Genomic DNA, 15170 nt, shown 5'->3' with positions numbered 1-15170 from the left:
ACCTTCGGATCTGCCTCCCACCCCTGGATACTTATCAATTCCCTGGACACACCCCCCTCCGGTTCTTGCTCACCTCCTTTCCACCGCCTGGAAAGCCTTAGCCTCTTCACCCAACTCCTCGGATGAGAAGTCTATGATTCTTTGAGGTCGTCTTTTTAAATCCTCGCCTCCTCTGTGTCGCCCCCAAGCTTGCAGCTGGAATTCATCTGTCTCCTTTATGCCCTCATTAGAATTCTATGTTGGCACCTCTGTATTTGGGCATGTACCATGCTCTTCTTATATTCTAATTATTTAGATGCAAATTTCTCTCTCCTACCTAATTATGAACTTGAGAGGAGAAACCCTGTCATCTTTGAATTCCCGTATCCTCTAAGCTCCTGGCATAGAGTACGTACACGAGCAATGTCAAACTCATTAAACATGGAACCTATGGTTATAAAGAATCCCACATACCATTAATTCCACAACTTTACATCACCAATGTGGTGTGCCTTTCTTATAATAATTTCATTTGCGAATTTGTTTGAGGCACGGGGTCCTTGAATAGGCTCCCCCAGGTGGGCCTCAGAACCTCGCCACCGGCTGGAGGATGGTATGTTGGACAGCGGCACCTACTGGTGAAGAGTGACATTACAGCGTGGGGCCGTCAAAGCGCAGCATCTGAATTTCTCAATCAATCCCAGCAGGACCCCACCAGGGCGTGGAGGGGCCGGTGTGGGGGCACCAGAGGGCTAGAATGAGTTCCTCTCTCTCCTCAGTAGCCCTGGGGCTGATCAGGGGAAGGACCGGCCCTGAGTCGGGGTGGAGGCTGGTCCCCCTCCAGCGCACTGCAGCCTCCCGCAGACTGATTTTTGTAGGACACCAACCAAGGAATCCAGCCTGGCTGCGACGCCCCTGGGCAGGATGCCTCACAGCTCTCCGTGTAGGACAGAGGAGGGGAGACACGACGAATGCAAAGCCTCTTGCCAAACGAGGGAGGCAAACCTGTGTAAGGATATCGACACTCAACGTGAGCACGAAGCTGGCAAACATCTGACCCTGTTCTTGCTGCAGGTTTCCAGCTTCTTCTAAAAGGATTCTCAGTCCTATGGGAGCCCTTCTCGGGAATCGTAATAGACTAGAATACTGGGGAGGTGAGCTTGGTTTTACAGCACTTCACCTTATGAATTGGTATGTGAGGACCTTGAACTTGCCCCATAGCCTCGCCCATCCTTTTTTATTCCACGATACGCATTGGAATCACACTGTCAGATGCAGAGGTCCTCCTCCCTCTCTCCATCTTTTCCTCGGAGGAGGAGCCCAGTGGGGCTGGGGGTGGAGAGAGCCATGTAGAAACAGGGCAGGGGGAGCAAGGCGGAGTCGGAGTCGGCGCTCAGCTGAGTTAGGAAGTTCATGATGGGTGTCCCTGCCCTGGGCCACACCTTTGTTAAGGTTTTACTTGGTAACTGAAGTTCTAACTGGCAAAGGCTTAATCCTGTCACCCTCTCTCTCGGGGATACTGTGTACTTGGGACCCAAGGAACACAAGTTTAGCTCAGAGGAGTGGTCCTCTAATGGTGGGATTTTAAGCATCTGTAGAAAGAGCTTTGATGAAGGGGTAGAGATGATGAGGCTCTACCTCCTGAGTCTGCTTCTTCCTGGTCCAGAGGGGAGCTAGCTGCCTGTGGACCCCACCCACCTCCCTTAGGCCCAGGCCCTGCCCTGCTTCTCTCACCAGACTCCCGCCTCTGGCTGCTTTATCCAGGCTGCCCCCGCCCAGCGCTCCGAGCCTGGGGGAGATCCTGAGTTCTCGTTTGGAAATTCCCAGCTCTGCTTCTTTATCTCCCAGAATCTGAGAGTCTCTGGCCAAAGTCCCCTCCAAGGCCCACGGAAACTCTGGTTTCTCTTTAGCTGAGCAGCTCCACACGGCTCCTCCATTTACCACCCTCCATGCCACAGCCCTTTAGGCCGACTGCCGCTCTCCAGGCCGGTGGGGGCAGGGAGACAGGTCAGGGATGGGTGCTCTCCTCTCCTGGGGATTCCCATGAGCTCACCACTTCCTCACTGTTTCACTGAGCACAACTCGGTGCCAGGCAGAGTGGCACGGGTGACAGAGTGGTGTCAGCATGGGTCTCGCCTTCAAGGGCTTGGCAGACCCTCACAGTGCAGCATGGCCAGGGCTGGGTTTCAAAATCCACTGTGTCCAAGCCTCTGGGGCAGTAAGAAGACTTCACAAACAGGGTCATTTAAGCTGGAGCTTGAAGGGTAGCAACGGGTTTCCAGCTGGCAAGAACATGGTATGTGCAGGGCATGATGTGGTGTGGGTGTGTGATGACGAGATCAGAGGAGAAACATGAAATGTCTTTGAAGAGAAGGGTTCGGGGCTGGCAGAGGGCCCCCTGTGCCATGCTAAAGAGCTGGAACGTGCCCATCTGGTGTGGCTCAGTTGGTTGAGTGTCGTCCCATGCACCAAGAGGTTGCCAGTTCGATTCCTGGTCAGGGCACATGCTTGGGTTGTGGGCTCGATCCCCAGTGGGGGTTGGGGGGCGTACAGGAGGCAGCCAATCAATGATTCTCTCATCATTGATGTTTCTATCTCTCTATCCCTCTCTCTATAAAATCAATAAAAAACATTTTTTTTAAAAAAGAGTTGGGACTTAATCCTGTCGGGCAATGGTTCAGGAGACACAGTGAGGATGGGTGGAGTTGAGGGAGGTCTCAGAAGTTTTATCCTCAGGATCAGTGGCCTGTTAGATGGGGAGGAGGGAAGAGCCCTTACAGAAACCCAGCTGGGGTTATGGAGCCATTGCCCTGAGACGGAGCGCTCACGGGGAGACAGGTCAGGAGGCAGTGTTGGGAGGAACAAGAGTTTGGTTGGGGGTCAGTTCAGCTCTCTTGGGAAAAGTGGGCAGATTATAGGACTAAATAGAAAAGAGAGGAGGAAGCTGGAGACAGAGATCTGGAGATCGGACACATCGACTTAGAGCACGGAGAAAAGTGGGGGCTAGGGCTACAGCTTTGGGAGTCATGGGTGCCTGGTGGTGGCTGGAGCCCTGCCCCACAACGTGTCCAGTCCACACGACTGTCAGCAGTGACCTCCAACACGCTCCAGGTCGGAGTTCCATCCTTCCTCTCTGTGGATGAGGAAACTCATCTATTGACGGGGCTGGAATTCAAACTTAGAACTTTCTGGCCACAAAGCCAATACTGTGCCGTCACCCTTGCTGTCTCTGGGTGAGAGTCCCTGGGGAGGAAACGTAGTGTGTGAAGTTGGAAGAGCCGAGCTAGAAGCACTGAAAAGGCCAGTGGCGGGAGAGCGGCGAGCAGGAGATCCCAGAAGGGAAGGGGAAATGTCCGAAGCTTCTGCTGACAGAGAGGTCGGGCTAGATAAGGACTGGCAGCAGCAGGGATGGAGATGTGCAGGGGGCTGAAGGCCTAGCAGAGGGAGTCAGGGGCCTGGGCCAGGCTGCCTGCGGGCGAGGGGTGAAGGGCAGCAGTGACATGGAGACAGAGCCGGAAAGACAAGAGGCAGCAGGGTCTGGGAGGTTCGAAGCTGCTGTGGGTGCTGCAGGTTATACTGTGTTCAAAGGAGGAGAAGGATAGGGGATGATTGACAGCGCCAGCTCCCTGTAGGGACAAGAGGGGTGGGATCTTTGCCTTTGTATGTCAGATTGGCCTTGGCCAAAAGGAAGGATCCCCTCCCAGCAGTGAAGGGAAAAGGGCTGAGGGATAGGAAGTCCACGCCAGATCGTTTCTGGCTTCTGGCTGAGGTTGGCAGAGGCGAACCCGAAGTTCAGCAGAGCAGCTGTGTGGAAGGGGAGGGGTGCGGGCTCGGGCCAGGGGATGTGGAGGGGTCTGGAACCACACAGGGGTGTTGATGCCAGTTGGCAGGCTGGAGATTTTTTTTTCCTTCATGGAAGCAGCCAGGGAGCAGGTGGGAGGAAGCAGGTGGCAAAGGGACTCAGGTGCGGGGGTGGGCAGGGAGGAAGAGCTGGGAGCACACTGGGGTGAGCGGCCCAGGGGGCCACCCAAGTGGCCAGGGGAGAGGCTGGAACAGGTGTGGGCAGCTTGGACCAGGCTGCTGCACCCCAACTCCTGGCAGGGCTGCCCGTGGACCCCTCTGTAAAGGCAAGACGAAGGGCCGTGGAGCAAGTTACTCCAGAATCCCGGGGTTGGAACAGCTCTGAGAGTGTGGCTTCCAATCCTCTGCCTCCTACGCCATTCTGGCCGGTGGGGAGCACGGACCCACCAGGGTCAACCTGTCTGTGACTCAGCATCATCCCCCTCCCTCCTTCCTTCCATTTCTTTTGCTGTTTTCTGACTTCTGTCTTAAATTCTCTCTCTGTTGGGCCATCACTGATTCACCTTTGTATATCTATCTTGTCCATCTATTTTTCTGTTTCAGTGTCCTCAAGATCCTCCTCAATCCCTCCTCATCCACGAGCCTCCCCGATGGTCACGTCCGTTTCCTCTGACTTTCTTCCCGTGGCACCTTCTGTCTGGACTGCTTGATGCCGCATCAGAGTCTGCTCTGCCTGCATAGCTCCTGTCTTCCTGGCAAGACTCGGCATCGGGGGACTCGCCTAGTGATGCAGAGGGTCTGGAACCATACACTCTTTGAGCGGGGTTCACGTGTTCTATTATGATTATGATTATTATCATTACTTTTGTACATCCTAAGGGCCCAGGACAGTGTGTATTGGGGGAGGGTCTGAGATAAGAAACATATGCCACTTGATGGAAGGATTCATGACTCAGCAAATCATCAGGAAAAGGAAAAGCGAGAGCTGAAAGAGGGGGGACTGCCAGCTTGGGGGGGACAGGCTAAGGAGCACTGACCAGGAGTCAGGCGTCATGGGAGACATGGATTCTGCTCCTGGCTTTGTCTCTCAGGTATGTTGTGTGACCTTGGGCAAATCGTGTGACCTCTCATCCAGTCTTCTGGAGTCCCACTGCTGTAGGTCCCCCAGAGCAAGGGCACCCTCCCCTGCCTCTGGTGTGGGAAGGGGCCGGCCTGCCCCGCGTGATTACCCAGGACAGTGACAGGAATGTGCTGGGTCTCTGTGGATTCGGAGGAGGCAGTATAGAGAAAGGAGATCTACAAGCTGCAGGGTCAGGCCTGGGCCCAAGTCCTGTTTTGTCTCTTAGTTGGTCATGTGGGCAGGGTGAACTACCTGAACCTCATTTTCCCATCAGCACAATGGGAATAACAATCTTGCCGAACAGACTTGTGGCGGAGTGCCTGGCACAGTGCCTGGCACACAGAAAGTGCGCAGGGAAAGGCAGCAATGAGCTCGAGCTGGCGTCTCAGAGCTTCTGTGCCACAGGCGGCAGGGAAAGCGGGGCTCTGGGGCTACCTTTCCCGGCAGGTGAGCTTCCTGCTAAGTCTCCAACGTGGAGGCGCTGCAGACAAGGCAGCGTGCTGGAATGCGTGGCATTTTGGGAACCTTCTCGGTAGGAATGTGTGACAGACAGGAACCTATTGGGGGTGGTGAAAACCAAGCCGCGCGGCTGCCGCGCTCACACCCCGTGGCATCCGAGTTGAGCCTGGGATAAGCTGCGCCTTTACCGTCAAACACTGTGGCCTTTGTTCCTTCCGGGAAATGGTGGGACTAACGACAATGGCGGCTGCCTATGGAAGGCCTACTGAGTGCGTCATTATCTCACCTAATCAGCAGCATAGCTACGAGGCGGGTATTTCATTCCCATTGTTGGAAGAGACAACTGAAGCTCCCGAGACTGATAGCTCGCCTGAGTCACACAGCTGTGCAGGCGCCGGGCTGAGATTGGAACCTGGTTTACTCTCCTCCAGAGCCGGGCAGTAGGTAGCGACGTGGCTTCACCTCTAGGTCGATGACCACACCCACTTTGTAGACGGGGAAGCTGAGGCCCAGAGAAGTAAAATAACTCACTGAGGACAGACAGAGGGAGGACTGGCTGGAGCACACGCCTGAGGAGAGCATGGCCCCTAGGCCTGCAGGGGGTGGAGGCAGGGTCCGCCTGTGCTGCACCCACGTTCAGAAAGCTCCCCTGGAAAGTAGGAGAATCCGGGCTCCGTGCCAGTGCAGGTCCCTCCCTTAACCCCCTGGGTGGGAGCAGCCCCAACCTGACCTCCGCTCCAAATACAGAGGGGCCTGGGGCGCTCTAGGAAAGAGATCGCAGAATGACAAGGAGGAGTCGAGAGAGAGGCAAAAGGGAACGGACAAGCAAAGAAGAGAGGGAGGAGAGGGAAGGAGAGGAAACTGAGGCACAGAGAGAGGGGTGACCTACCCCCAGTCACAGCAAGTCAGAAGCGCTAGTCAGCCCTGAGCCCAGACTCAGGAGCACGCGGGCCATTGAAGACAAGCGAGAAGGCCGCCGTCCACAAGCCAGGAAGGGGCCCTCGACAGGAACCAAGTGGCCCGCACCTTGATCTTGGACTTCTCAGCCTCCAGAACTGTGAGAAAGACGCATCTGTTGTTTAAGCTGAAATAAATAAAAAATAAATAAAATAGATAGGTGGCTGGGAAATGGCAGGGCCTGGCATTGATCTTGGGGAGTCTGGTTCCAACGCGCACATGCTCTCCATTAGCCTAGACTGCTGTTGAGGTAGGGTCACCCCCGTTCCACAGACGGGGAAGCCGAGGAGCAGGGAGGAAAAGCAAAGGCTGGTGGAAGGAGACCTGGCAGCGAGGGGAAGCCCCTGAAGGAGGCGGGGCCCAGGCAGCGGTGTCCCTCAGCAGGGTGGGAACCGCGACATACCAAGTAGGGGCCCCCAGGCCCAGTCTTCCCCCTGGACAGCTGCAGGAAAAAGGAGAATGGAATGAATGTCAGAAGTATCCCTGAAGGAAAGTGAGGCCCAAGAGCACACTGCAGCCCGAGAGGTGAGTGTGGGTGGAAGGCCAGAGAACCCGGGGACACTGTGCCCCTGCCGTGAGGGTTGGTCGGTTGCTGCTCTGCAGTACCGTTTGCAAGAGCCATGTCATTGTCCCTTCCTTGTCGCCTTCCTGAGGCACGATCCCGTGGGGAGTCCCTGCAGAAGCGGACGGTGCAGAGGGCAACGTGACCAGCAACCCGATTCGCTGTGCCCCGGGGACACGCGCCCGCCCCTGCTCCCGTCCAGCCCTCGGAAGGGCTGGCAGTGGCTGGAACCAGCCTGGACGGCGGGAGCAGGCAGGAGCTGCCTTTTCTGCCCAGATGCTGAGGAAGCCCACCTGGTGCAAGAGGAGCAGAGGAAACAGGAAAAGCCGGCAAAAAAGGGGGAGAGGAGAGGAAGACGCCAAGTCTCCCGGAGACACAGGGGCTGAGGTGGGATAGCCCACCCAGGCCCCCCTCCCCCGCCAGGACAATGTCCACATTCAGAGGACCAGGACGTCACCCTGAACTGGAGAGAAGGTCTGAGATAACCTATTGATCTGCCCGTACAGAATCCTCTGTGCCCAACACCTGTCTCACAGGGTGGCTGGCGCCCTCCTCCCTAGGGACCTGGAGAAGCTCACAGTGTCCAAAGCAAGGCACAGTGCACTCTCCCTTCCCCTCCCCTGGGCGCTCCTCGGCCCTCCCCCTTCCCCCCTATAGATCAGGCATCATCCGGCAACCTACAATTCTTTCTTTTTTTCTCTTAAAAATCACTCTCTTGTTTGGGCAGAGAGGATGGCAAGTTTGCACTTGCCCTCCAGCCCTACACATAATTGGTGGCAGCAGGCGAAGCTGCTGCAAGGGGAGGGGTTTGCCAATGGAATGAAGGAGGGAAGTCCTGGAACGCCAGGGCTGGAGGGACCTTGGAGGTCATCTGACCCAACATTTCTGTGGCCTCCACACCATCCCCATGATCTGTGTGCTCCCATCCCAACCACCACCTTGCTCCCCAGGTAGGGAGGTCCCCAGGCCTCCTGCCCCGGCTTCCTCAGGGCACCGTCTCCTGGCCACCACTGAGCTCATCCGTCCTGTTTTCTATGAGGACACTGCGGCCCAGTGAGATGCGACTCGCCCAAAAGTAATCTTCGCCCAGGATAGAGCGGGGACAGGAAACCCAGATGCTGGCGCCTGTTTCCCTCCTCCCCCGGCCCTCTCCATCCCTGGGGAAGAAAGGGCTCCGTTCTCCCCGGGGCTAAGGAGACCTTTGACAAAGCCGCCTGTCACCCAGCAGATGTGGGCTGCCAGTGTCAAAGGTCTGAGAACTGAGTTATGTTCAGGGAGATCCTGTTGTTGTCCCTTCCTGCTGCCCCGGGGGCTCTAAGGGGGTTAGATGGGGCCCAGTTGGCTCCGAAACATAATTTTCTGACGACTCAGTCAGTCTGAAGCCCATGGTCCAAGAAAGCCCTCCCCACCGTTCAAGAGGTCTCTCCTCGCTCCTCAGTGGAAGGCGAGGGGCTGCAGCGCTGTGAGTGTGTCAGGGGGCGGTGGGCACGGTTCCGGGACACTGCTCCTTCGGCATACTTTGCCCTATTTTTTAAAATCTCATTTCTCTTTCCTCAGCTGCCCCTGCCGTTGGAGGGGTAAAGGGTTAATGGGCTGGTCAGGACCACATCCCTTCTTTTTTTAATTGATTGGGGTGACACTGGTCAGCCTGAACATATAGGTCTCCATGCTCCAAGATGTGTATACTGCACCGTGTGCCTACACCCAAAGTCCAATCGGGACCACGGCTTGAAGCCTCCAGGGCAGGTCTGGAGGAGCGCTGGACAATCTCTGTTTGCATCACACACATTAGGCAGATCTCTGTGGGTTAGCTTTTGCCCCTGCGCTGAGCACATTAGGATGTTTTACATGTGAGCCCAGGTCTATTCGGGTAGGGTGGCTCAGTGGGCTACCTTCAAGGCCTTCACTGCAAAGGAGTTGGCCCTGGAGCTGGCAGGTTTAGCTGGGGGAAGGCTGCTTTCTTCAATTAAACCCTCAATTAAAGTGGATTCAGCACCACAAATGGGAACTGAGTCCTGGGGATGAGGCGCGTGGTGGAGTTGGGAGGGCATAAATCGGCCCGTTTTCGAGCTGTTCCGTTTTTCAAGGTCCTATGTGGCTGTGTCCCCCGTGTCTGCGGACATGCCCGGGCGCCCGTGCGATCCTGCCCGCCCCGGTCTCCCCGACACCCCTCGCTCTTTGTCTCCTCGTGGAGGTGTGCGTGCAAACCTGCGTCGCACGGCCCTCATCGCGTGCGAGCGCGGGGGCGCACCCTGAGCCCCCACTCTTCCCGCGGGGAGAGAGGACGAGCCGGAGCCGGGTGCTGTTTGGTCTGGAGCCGAGCGGGGTTTGCATTGATCCATTGATTGTGCGCGGTCTGCGCCTGACCTCCCTGCTCCCGGGGAAGCCGTCTCCATGGAGACCGGGCCCGCTCCCCCAGCCCGGATTGTAAATTCCTGCAGGCTGCGGCCCGGCAGCTGGGGAGGGGGCCGCGCCCGGCGCACGGGGGGAGCGGCCGCCGCGCCGAGGCCCCATTTGAAAGAAAAAAAGGGCACGAAAAAGGAGGTGGTGGTGGAGGAGGAGGAGGGGGAGGAGGAAGAAAACGAAAAGGAGCGAGGAGAGGAGGAGAGAGAGGAGGAGGAGGAGAAAGGCGAAGAAAAAGAGACGGAGCCGGAGAGACGGGGAAAGAGCGAGAGAGGAAGAAAGAGGCAGAAAGGGCGTGTTTCTGGCGCGGCGTTTCCCCTCCCCTTTCTCAGGTCCCTCGCCCGGGCTCTGCGCTCTCTCGGGCTGCAGCTCTCTCCGGGCGACGCTGGAAATTGGGTGGGATTATACGGAGCAACCCCGCCGCCGCCGCCGCCAGCACCACCGCTGGGAGGGCGGGGGTTCCCTCCGTCCGCGGCTCGGGCGCCCCCAGCCTCGTCGCGCTCTCCGCCTCGCTCTTCCCGGCGTCGGGTCGGGAGAAGCCGGCAGTGTCCGGAGCCTCCGGCCCGGGTGCCGCCCCGCGCCCCGCGCCCGCAGCCCCCGGCCGGGGCCCCGGAGGGGCGCCCCTCCCCTCCCCCTCCGGAGCGCGGGGGCCCGGCCCGCTTCCGCCCTCGGAGCTGCGCGCCCGGCCCCGGCCGCCCGGCCCGGGGAGCGCCAGCATGGGCTCGCGGCGCCTGCCCGGGCTCTGCCTGCTCGTCCTGCTGGTCCACGCCCGCGCCGCCCAGCACAGCAGAGCCGTGCAAGGTAAGGAAGGAGGGCGCTGGGCTGCGGGGCCCGAGGGCGGGGGCGCGATTTCCCGAGGGCAGGGCAGGTGCTGGGAAGCGTGCTGCTGTCAGGACCCGCTCGGTGCACCCCCCTCCCCCCCAGGGGGGACCTGACCTCTGGGCGCTGCGCCCCAGGCGAAAGGCTAGAAGAGCCAGGGGTGGCACGAGTGAGTGAGAAGTTTGGGGAGTCCTGGGCAGCCGTGATCACGCACCTCCGAACTCTGCCTATTTCACTGTCACCCCAGCATCTTCGAAACCTCTGTCCTCCAGAAGTCTGAGACAGAGTCTCCTCTCAGTGCCTGGAGAGATGAGAAGGCAAACTTTTCAGCCGTGCCATGGGCTTCTCCCCCTCGCCCCCAGTCCTCCTGCAAAGTGAGACAGAACTTTTGAAGTAGCTGTCTTATCAGTAGGAAGATGTTAAAGCAGACTAGGATCTTTTATGGAAAAGGCAGGTCCTCTCTCACTGGATGGCAGGGGGCTGAAGAAGAGAAGAGAAGTTCTGTGACTGATACTGGGCAAGAATGTTGAGTTGCTGCCTCTTTGAGGGGAAATCTCGCATCTTGCATGGCTTTCATTTCTTATCATAATATTTATTTATTAAGGCCTCGGGTTTCCAATTCCATTTGAATCCAGGTCAGAATTGCATTAAAATAACAAAGTAAAATTCCAGGCTGGGGAGCTCTGACAGATCCCTCTAGGAATTAAAGAGAGCGACAGGGAGGCCCTCCCGCCCCCACCCCGGACCCCAGGCTCACTGCTGGGCCAGTCCCCAGGCTGGGCTGGCAGAAACCAGAAACCGGGCTGGTGGACGGCAGTTCTCTTGCGGACAGCCTCCCCTCCCCCTTGACCTCCTGCATCCCTCCCCATCGTGTCTCACCCAGGAAGGGGTTTATATGTGCAAAAAGAGAACGCCTCCTGGCAAGGCTTTGCCCAGGAGGACAGGATTCTTCTGCCTGTTATCCCGAGGACTCCTGAGACCAAGCTGGGGAGTGGAGGTGGCCGGGCCAGAAGGGAAAGTTGAACTTGGGAGCTGGGGAAGCCTGACTCTCCGGCCGTCGGGTCTCTGTGTCCGGGAGCCTGAGCGCTTGGTTCTTAAGCGGCTCTTTGTACTGGACGGGCTCCCTCTCCGCTAAAAGGAAGATGCTACATCAGTGCTATCCTCTTCTCCCCAAACACTGCCTCCTCAGCTACCCCTTTCTCCTCCAGCACGTCCTTTAGCAGAACCAAAACTCAAAGAGACCCTCAGCTGTCACATACCAGACCCCACCCCCAGCCCTTCCAACCCCAAACTGCTTCTGTTCCCCTCCTGGTTCCAGACACCCACTCCCACGGCCACCCCCGGCCGGGGAGCAGCCCCTCTCCCACCGTGGATTTGCTTGTGTTTTCATAAACAAAGCTGGCTTTTGTAGTGCGTGCTGACTTACTCATAACATGGAATTAGCTAGGGAGTTTAGTCTGAAGGAAGGAACAGATTTCATGCGGTAATCTAGAGACAAGATAAGGGCCTCTTTCAAGTTGGAGCCAGTGTCTGTAGTGGCCGAGTAAGAAGGGGGGGGGGCCGGGGGGGGAGGAGAGCAAGCAGTATATTCATTCAAGGGGGTTCCTGGGGCAGATGGAGACTCCTAAAAGGGACAGGTGCCATCAAGCCAAGGCTTTCAGGCCTGGGAGATCAGCCCATCATTCAGGGGCAGGAGGACCCAGAATCCCTCCAAGGCACTCTCAGGCTCACTCTTTCCTGGGACACCCTGCTGGGTGCGGGGCGGGGGGGGGGGGGGGGGAAGGAGGAGGAATGCAGCGGAAGCGGAGGCCCCTGCCCTCAAGGAACTTACACAGGGTTTTGTTCACTGCTTATCTCACACTCCGGCCACACTTGCTCCAACTGGGCTCTAGTTCGCTTTGCATCTTCCTTCCCACTGATCCCTGAGTCTGGCTGAGCATAGAATCAAAGCCTGTCATTCCGGCTACCTTTGACCCTGCTATTCAGGAAATTTATCAACCTAGTTTTCCAGAGATTTCCAAACAGCAGCTTTGGTGAGTTAGAGGGATGTCGCTAGACCTGAATCTGCAGGCCAGGGCTGCAGGAGGGACAAGCACTGACCGGGCAGGGCAGCCTTACAAGTGGTCATGTGCTGTGGACGTCCCTGGCTCCCAAATACATCTGCTAGGTCTCACCAGTTCCACAGAGCGTGCCTTTAATGCCACATCCTTTTAAACAGAGCTCTAGCAGGTCTTCAAAATACAAATATCCTTGGCACGTATCTTGTACAGTTACTATACCTCTAGGGATATCTGCATCTCTGTCCCTTTTCTCCAGAGGTGGGTGGGGTCGGGGGAACCAAAATGGTGTGGAGTGGGGAAGAGGCGAGGGCAGGGAAGGGAGCCGAGTGTGCAGGTGAGTGTGTGTGTGCGGTTCATCAGGATCGCCCACAGGTAACACCGCTGGGGTCTGTGTGAACTGTGACTTGTTACATGTGAATAGGGATGTTTCCGTGTTGCTGAGACTGTGTGTGGATGCGTGGTGGGTAAGCTGTGGGACTGGGGTGAGTGAGCATAAGGGTACATGGTTTTGAGTGTTTTTCAAGTGCCTGTCTGAGTATTTTAAAGTAGACAGACTGGATAACCAAGATAATTGTTAACTTAAAAGCATTAATTTGCTTTTTTTTTGGGGGGGGGTGTGCAGCAGTGGTTAAAAAGGCCTAATCCTGGTGTAGGGCTCAGGTTACAGCTGAATGAAAGGTCTCCTGGCCTCGGGGAAAATGTGTCCCCAGGAGGGGCTCGGAGGGAGAGCCGGCCTGGCCGCCTAGTTTACCTGGCTGTTTTCTCTCCGCATAAGGGACAGAATTTTGATAAAGTCGTGTATTTAGAGTTTCCAAGTAACGCCATCCCTGGGGCTGAGAGCGTTCATCGGGCGGCAAACAGTGTCTCTCTGTCTCGGCGCGTCTCCCGGGTCTCTGTCTGGGTGTGTGTGTCTCTCTTTCTCCCCCCACCCCTTTCTTCCTCTTTAATGTGGCTGTTTCCTCTCCTCCCGCTTCCCTGGGCTCCTGTGGCCAGCTCTTACAGTGAGGGGACTGTTCCTCCGAGCCCCTCCCTCCAAAATATGAAATGAAAACCATAACCGTGTCAGCGGGCGAGGGTGGCCCCATGGGCAGCCGGCTAATGCCCGTGCCCCATCCAGGCCACTGGGAAGAGAGTCAGTCCCCGCTCTTGGAGCCTGATCTTCAATCCAGCCCCCCCACCCCACCTTTTCCAGAGGGTAGAGAGGGCTGGACTGCTTAGAAATTCCTCAGGAATCCCTTTGACCTCTCCTCTCTCAGTGACATGTCCCGTGGGGGGTGGGGTTGGAGAACTTTTCCAATTCTTACCCCTCATCTCCCTGAGTCTCTCCAGGGTGGAATGAGAGAGGGGACTAGAAGACACAGGAGCCAGAAGTTCTACAGGCAGAGAAAGAAGAAAGTTATCAGCAACCCCTAAATGAGATTATTTTCTGAAACCTTCAGGAATCTGAGAGCATGAGAACCGGTTTGAGATGTGAGCGGCTGGGACCTGTTGTAAAAGGAGCCGGCCCTGGGTGTGAGTTTGGGAATGCGAGGTGAAGTGTGCGTTCACTGGGTGTGTGTGTGTGTGTGTGTGTGTGTGTGTGTGCGCGCGCGTGCATGCCCGTGTGTGCACACCTATGTGTGTGTGCATGTGCCTGTGTGCGTGTGTGTATGCCTGTGTGTGCATGTGTCTGTGTGTGTGCGTGTGTGTGTGTGTGTGTGTGTGTGTGTGTGTGTGTGTGGCTCCTGTGAGAGGAAAAAGGAGCGGGGCAATGTGTATTTGTTTTCGTTGGAAGAGTGAAGAAGTGGAACGGCTCGGTCCGGTGCCGGGACGGGGCGGGGGAAGGCACCGATGGTTGTGGCCCCTCTTGAGAAGCTGCGGTGGAAGAGTTGCTGCCTGAGCCCCCCAGTCCTGCCCGGTACTGGTCCCCGCGTGTCGGGGTGCGGGCCTGCTTTGATGTCCTGTACCCCTAGCACATGACCACGTGTAAGAAAGAGTCCCTGTCGGGGCTGGAACTGCAGAGCCGCTGTGAGGCTGGCAGTGCCCGCGAGAGGCCCAGGCGTGGGGACGGCTTCAGCTCAGCTCTACGACGGTCTGGAAACAGCCTGCTGGTCTTCGGGGAACAGCGATCCGCTGCCCATCCGGGGATGTTTGCGGGAGAGAGGAGCTAGTCCCCTGGCTAAGGGGGGGGGCATAGCCCTCAGCCTCTCCCCAGCAGCCCCTCTGTCACCAGACTGGCCCTCTCCTCCTCCTGTGCCCACGTACTGCCAGCCCGAAGTGGCACGGGTGGGAGTCTGGCGCCAGGGCTTTACACAGATGCAGAGCCTAAGGATCGAGGCTTCTGAGGAAATCACCGGTAAAATGGCCTAGAGTAGGGCCCCCTTCAGCTCTGAGACCCTGCACCTATCGAAACCGTCCTCTGAAGGCGGAAGACACCTTCGCAAGCCTCGCCCCGCAGCCCGCCTCCCGGGCTTCTGGCCGCATCTCAGGCCTCTCATCCTGGGCCCTGCCCGAGCGGTCGCTTAGCTCCTCTTCCTTTCTTCCCGCACCCCATGCCCGGGCCTCGGCTTCCCGATAGCTACTGCTCCCCGAGCGCGGGGCCTTCCCCCCGGCGCCAGGCTCTGCAGCACAAGCGGTTCTGTGTGGATGTGTGTGCATCCACAGCCCATCGAGTGGAGCTCAAGTGTTTGTGTTCTGGGAGCTGAGCACCTGGGTGCGGCCCAGGCCGGCCCTGCTCTCGGGCCTCGATCCCCCTCTCAGACTAGCCCTCTGCCTTCTGCTCCGCCATGCGGCTCCCTCTCCAGACCGAGGCACTCTGTGTGTTGCCATTGGCCGCTTCGATCGGCGCCGCATGCGGGATGATAGCGTCCAGGGGCTGCGGCTCTCTCTCGTACCCACGGTTTCGCTGTGGCTGTAACCATAGCCCTAGAGAGCTGGGGGCTGGGTGTCTGAGTCCCAGGCCAGGGGCTGCTGGCATCTGGTCACTGACGGTGACAAGCTGGGGAGAGACCTGGGCAGAAAATCCAGAATA

The 15170-nt window shown here is 57.6% G+C and overlaps 1 protein-coding gene across 8 annotated transcripts in view; it reads left to right on the top strand.

Annotated features, from left to right (window-relative positions):
• Positions 1–9546: 9546 nt before the first annotated feature.
• SCUBE3 (signal peptide, CUB domain and EGF like domain containing 3) overlaps positions 9547–15170 on the top strand; it is a 36160-nt gene continuing 30536 nt past the window's right edge. For all 8 annotated transcript variants that reach the window (XM_079781002.1, XM_079781000.1, XM_079781001.1 and 5 more), the window contains exon 1: positions 9547–10082. In XM_079781002.1, coding sequence (XP_079637128.1) covers positions 9998–10082 — 85 coding nt within the window. In that variant the 5' untranslated portion in view covers positions 9547–9997. The remainder of the gene's footprint in view (positions 10083–15170) is intronic.

The sequence above is a fragment of the Cnephaeus nilssonii genome, assembly GCF_951640355.1.
Source record: "Cnephaeus nilssonii genome assembly, chromosome: 9".
NCBI lineage: Eukaryota > Metazoa > Chordata > Mammalia > Chiroptera > Vespertilionidae > Cnephaeus > Cnephaeus nilssonii.
This window is presented reverse-complemented; position numbering and strand designations above follow the sequence as displayed.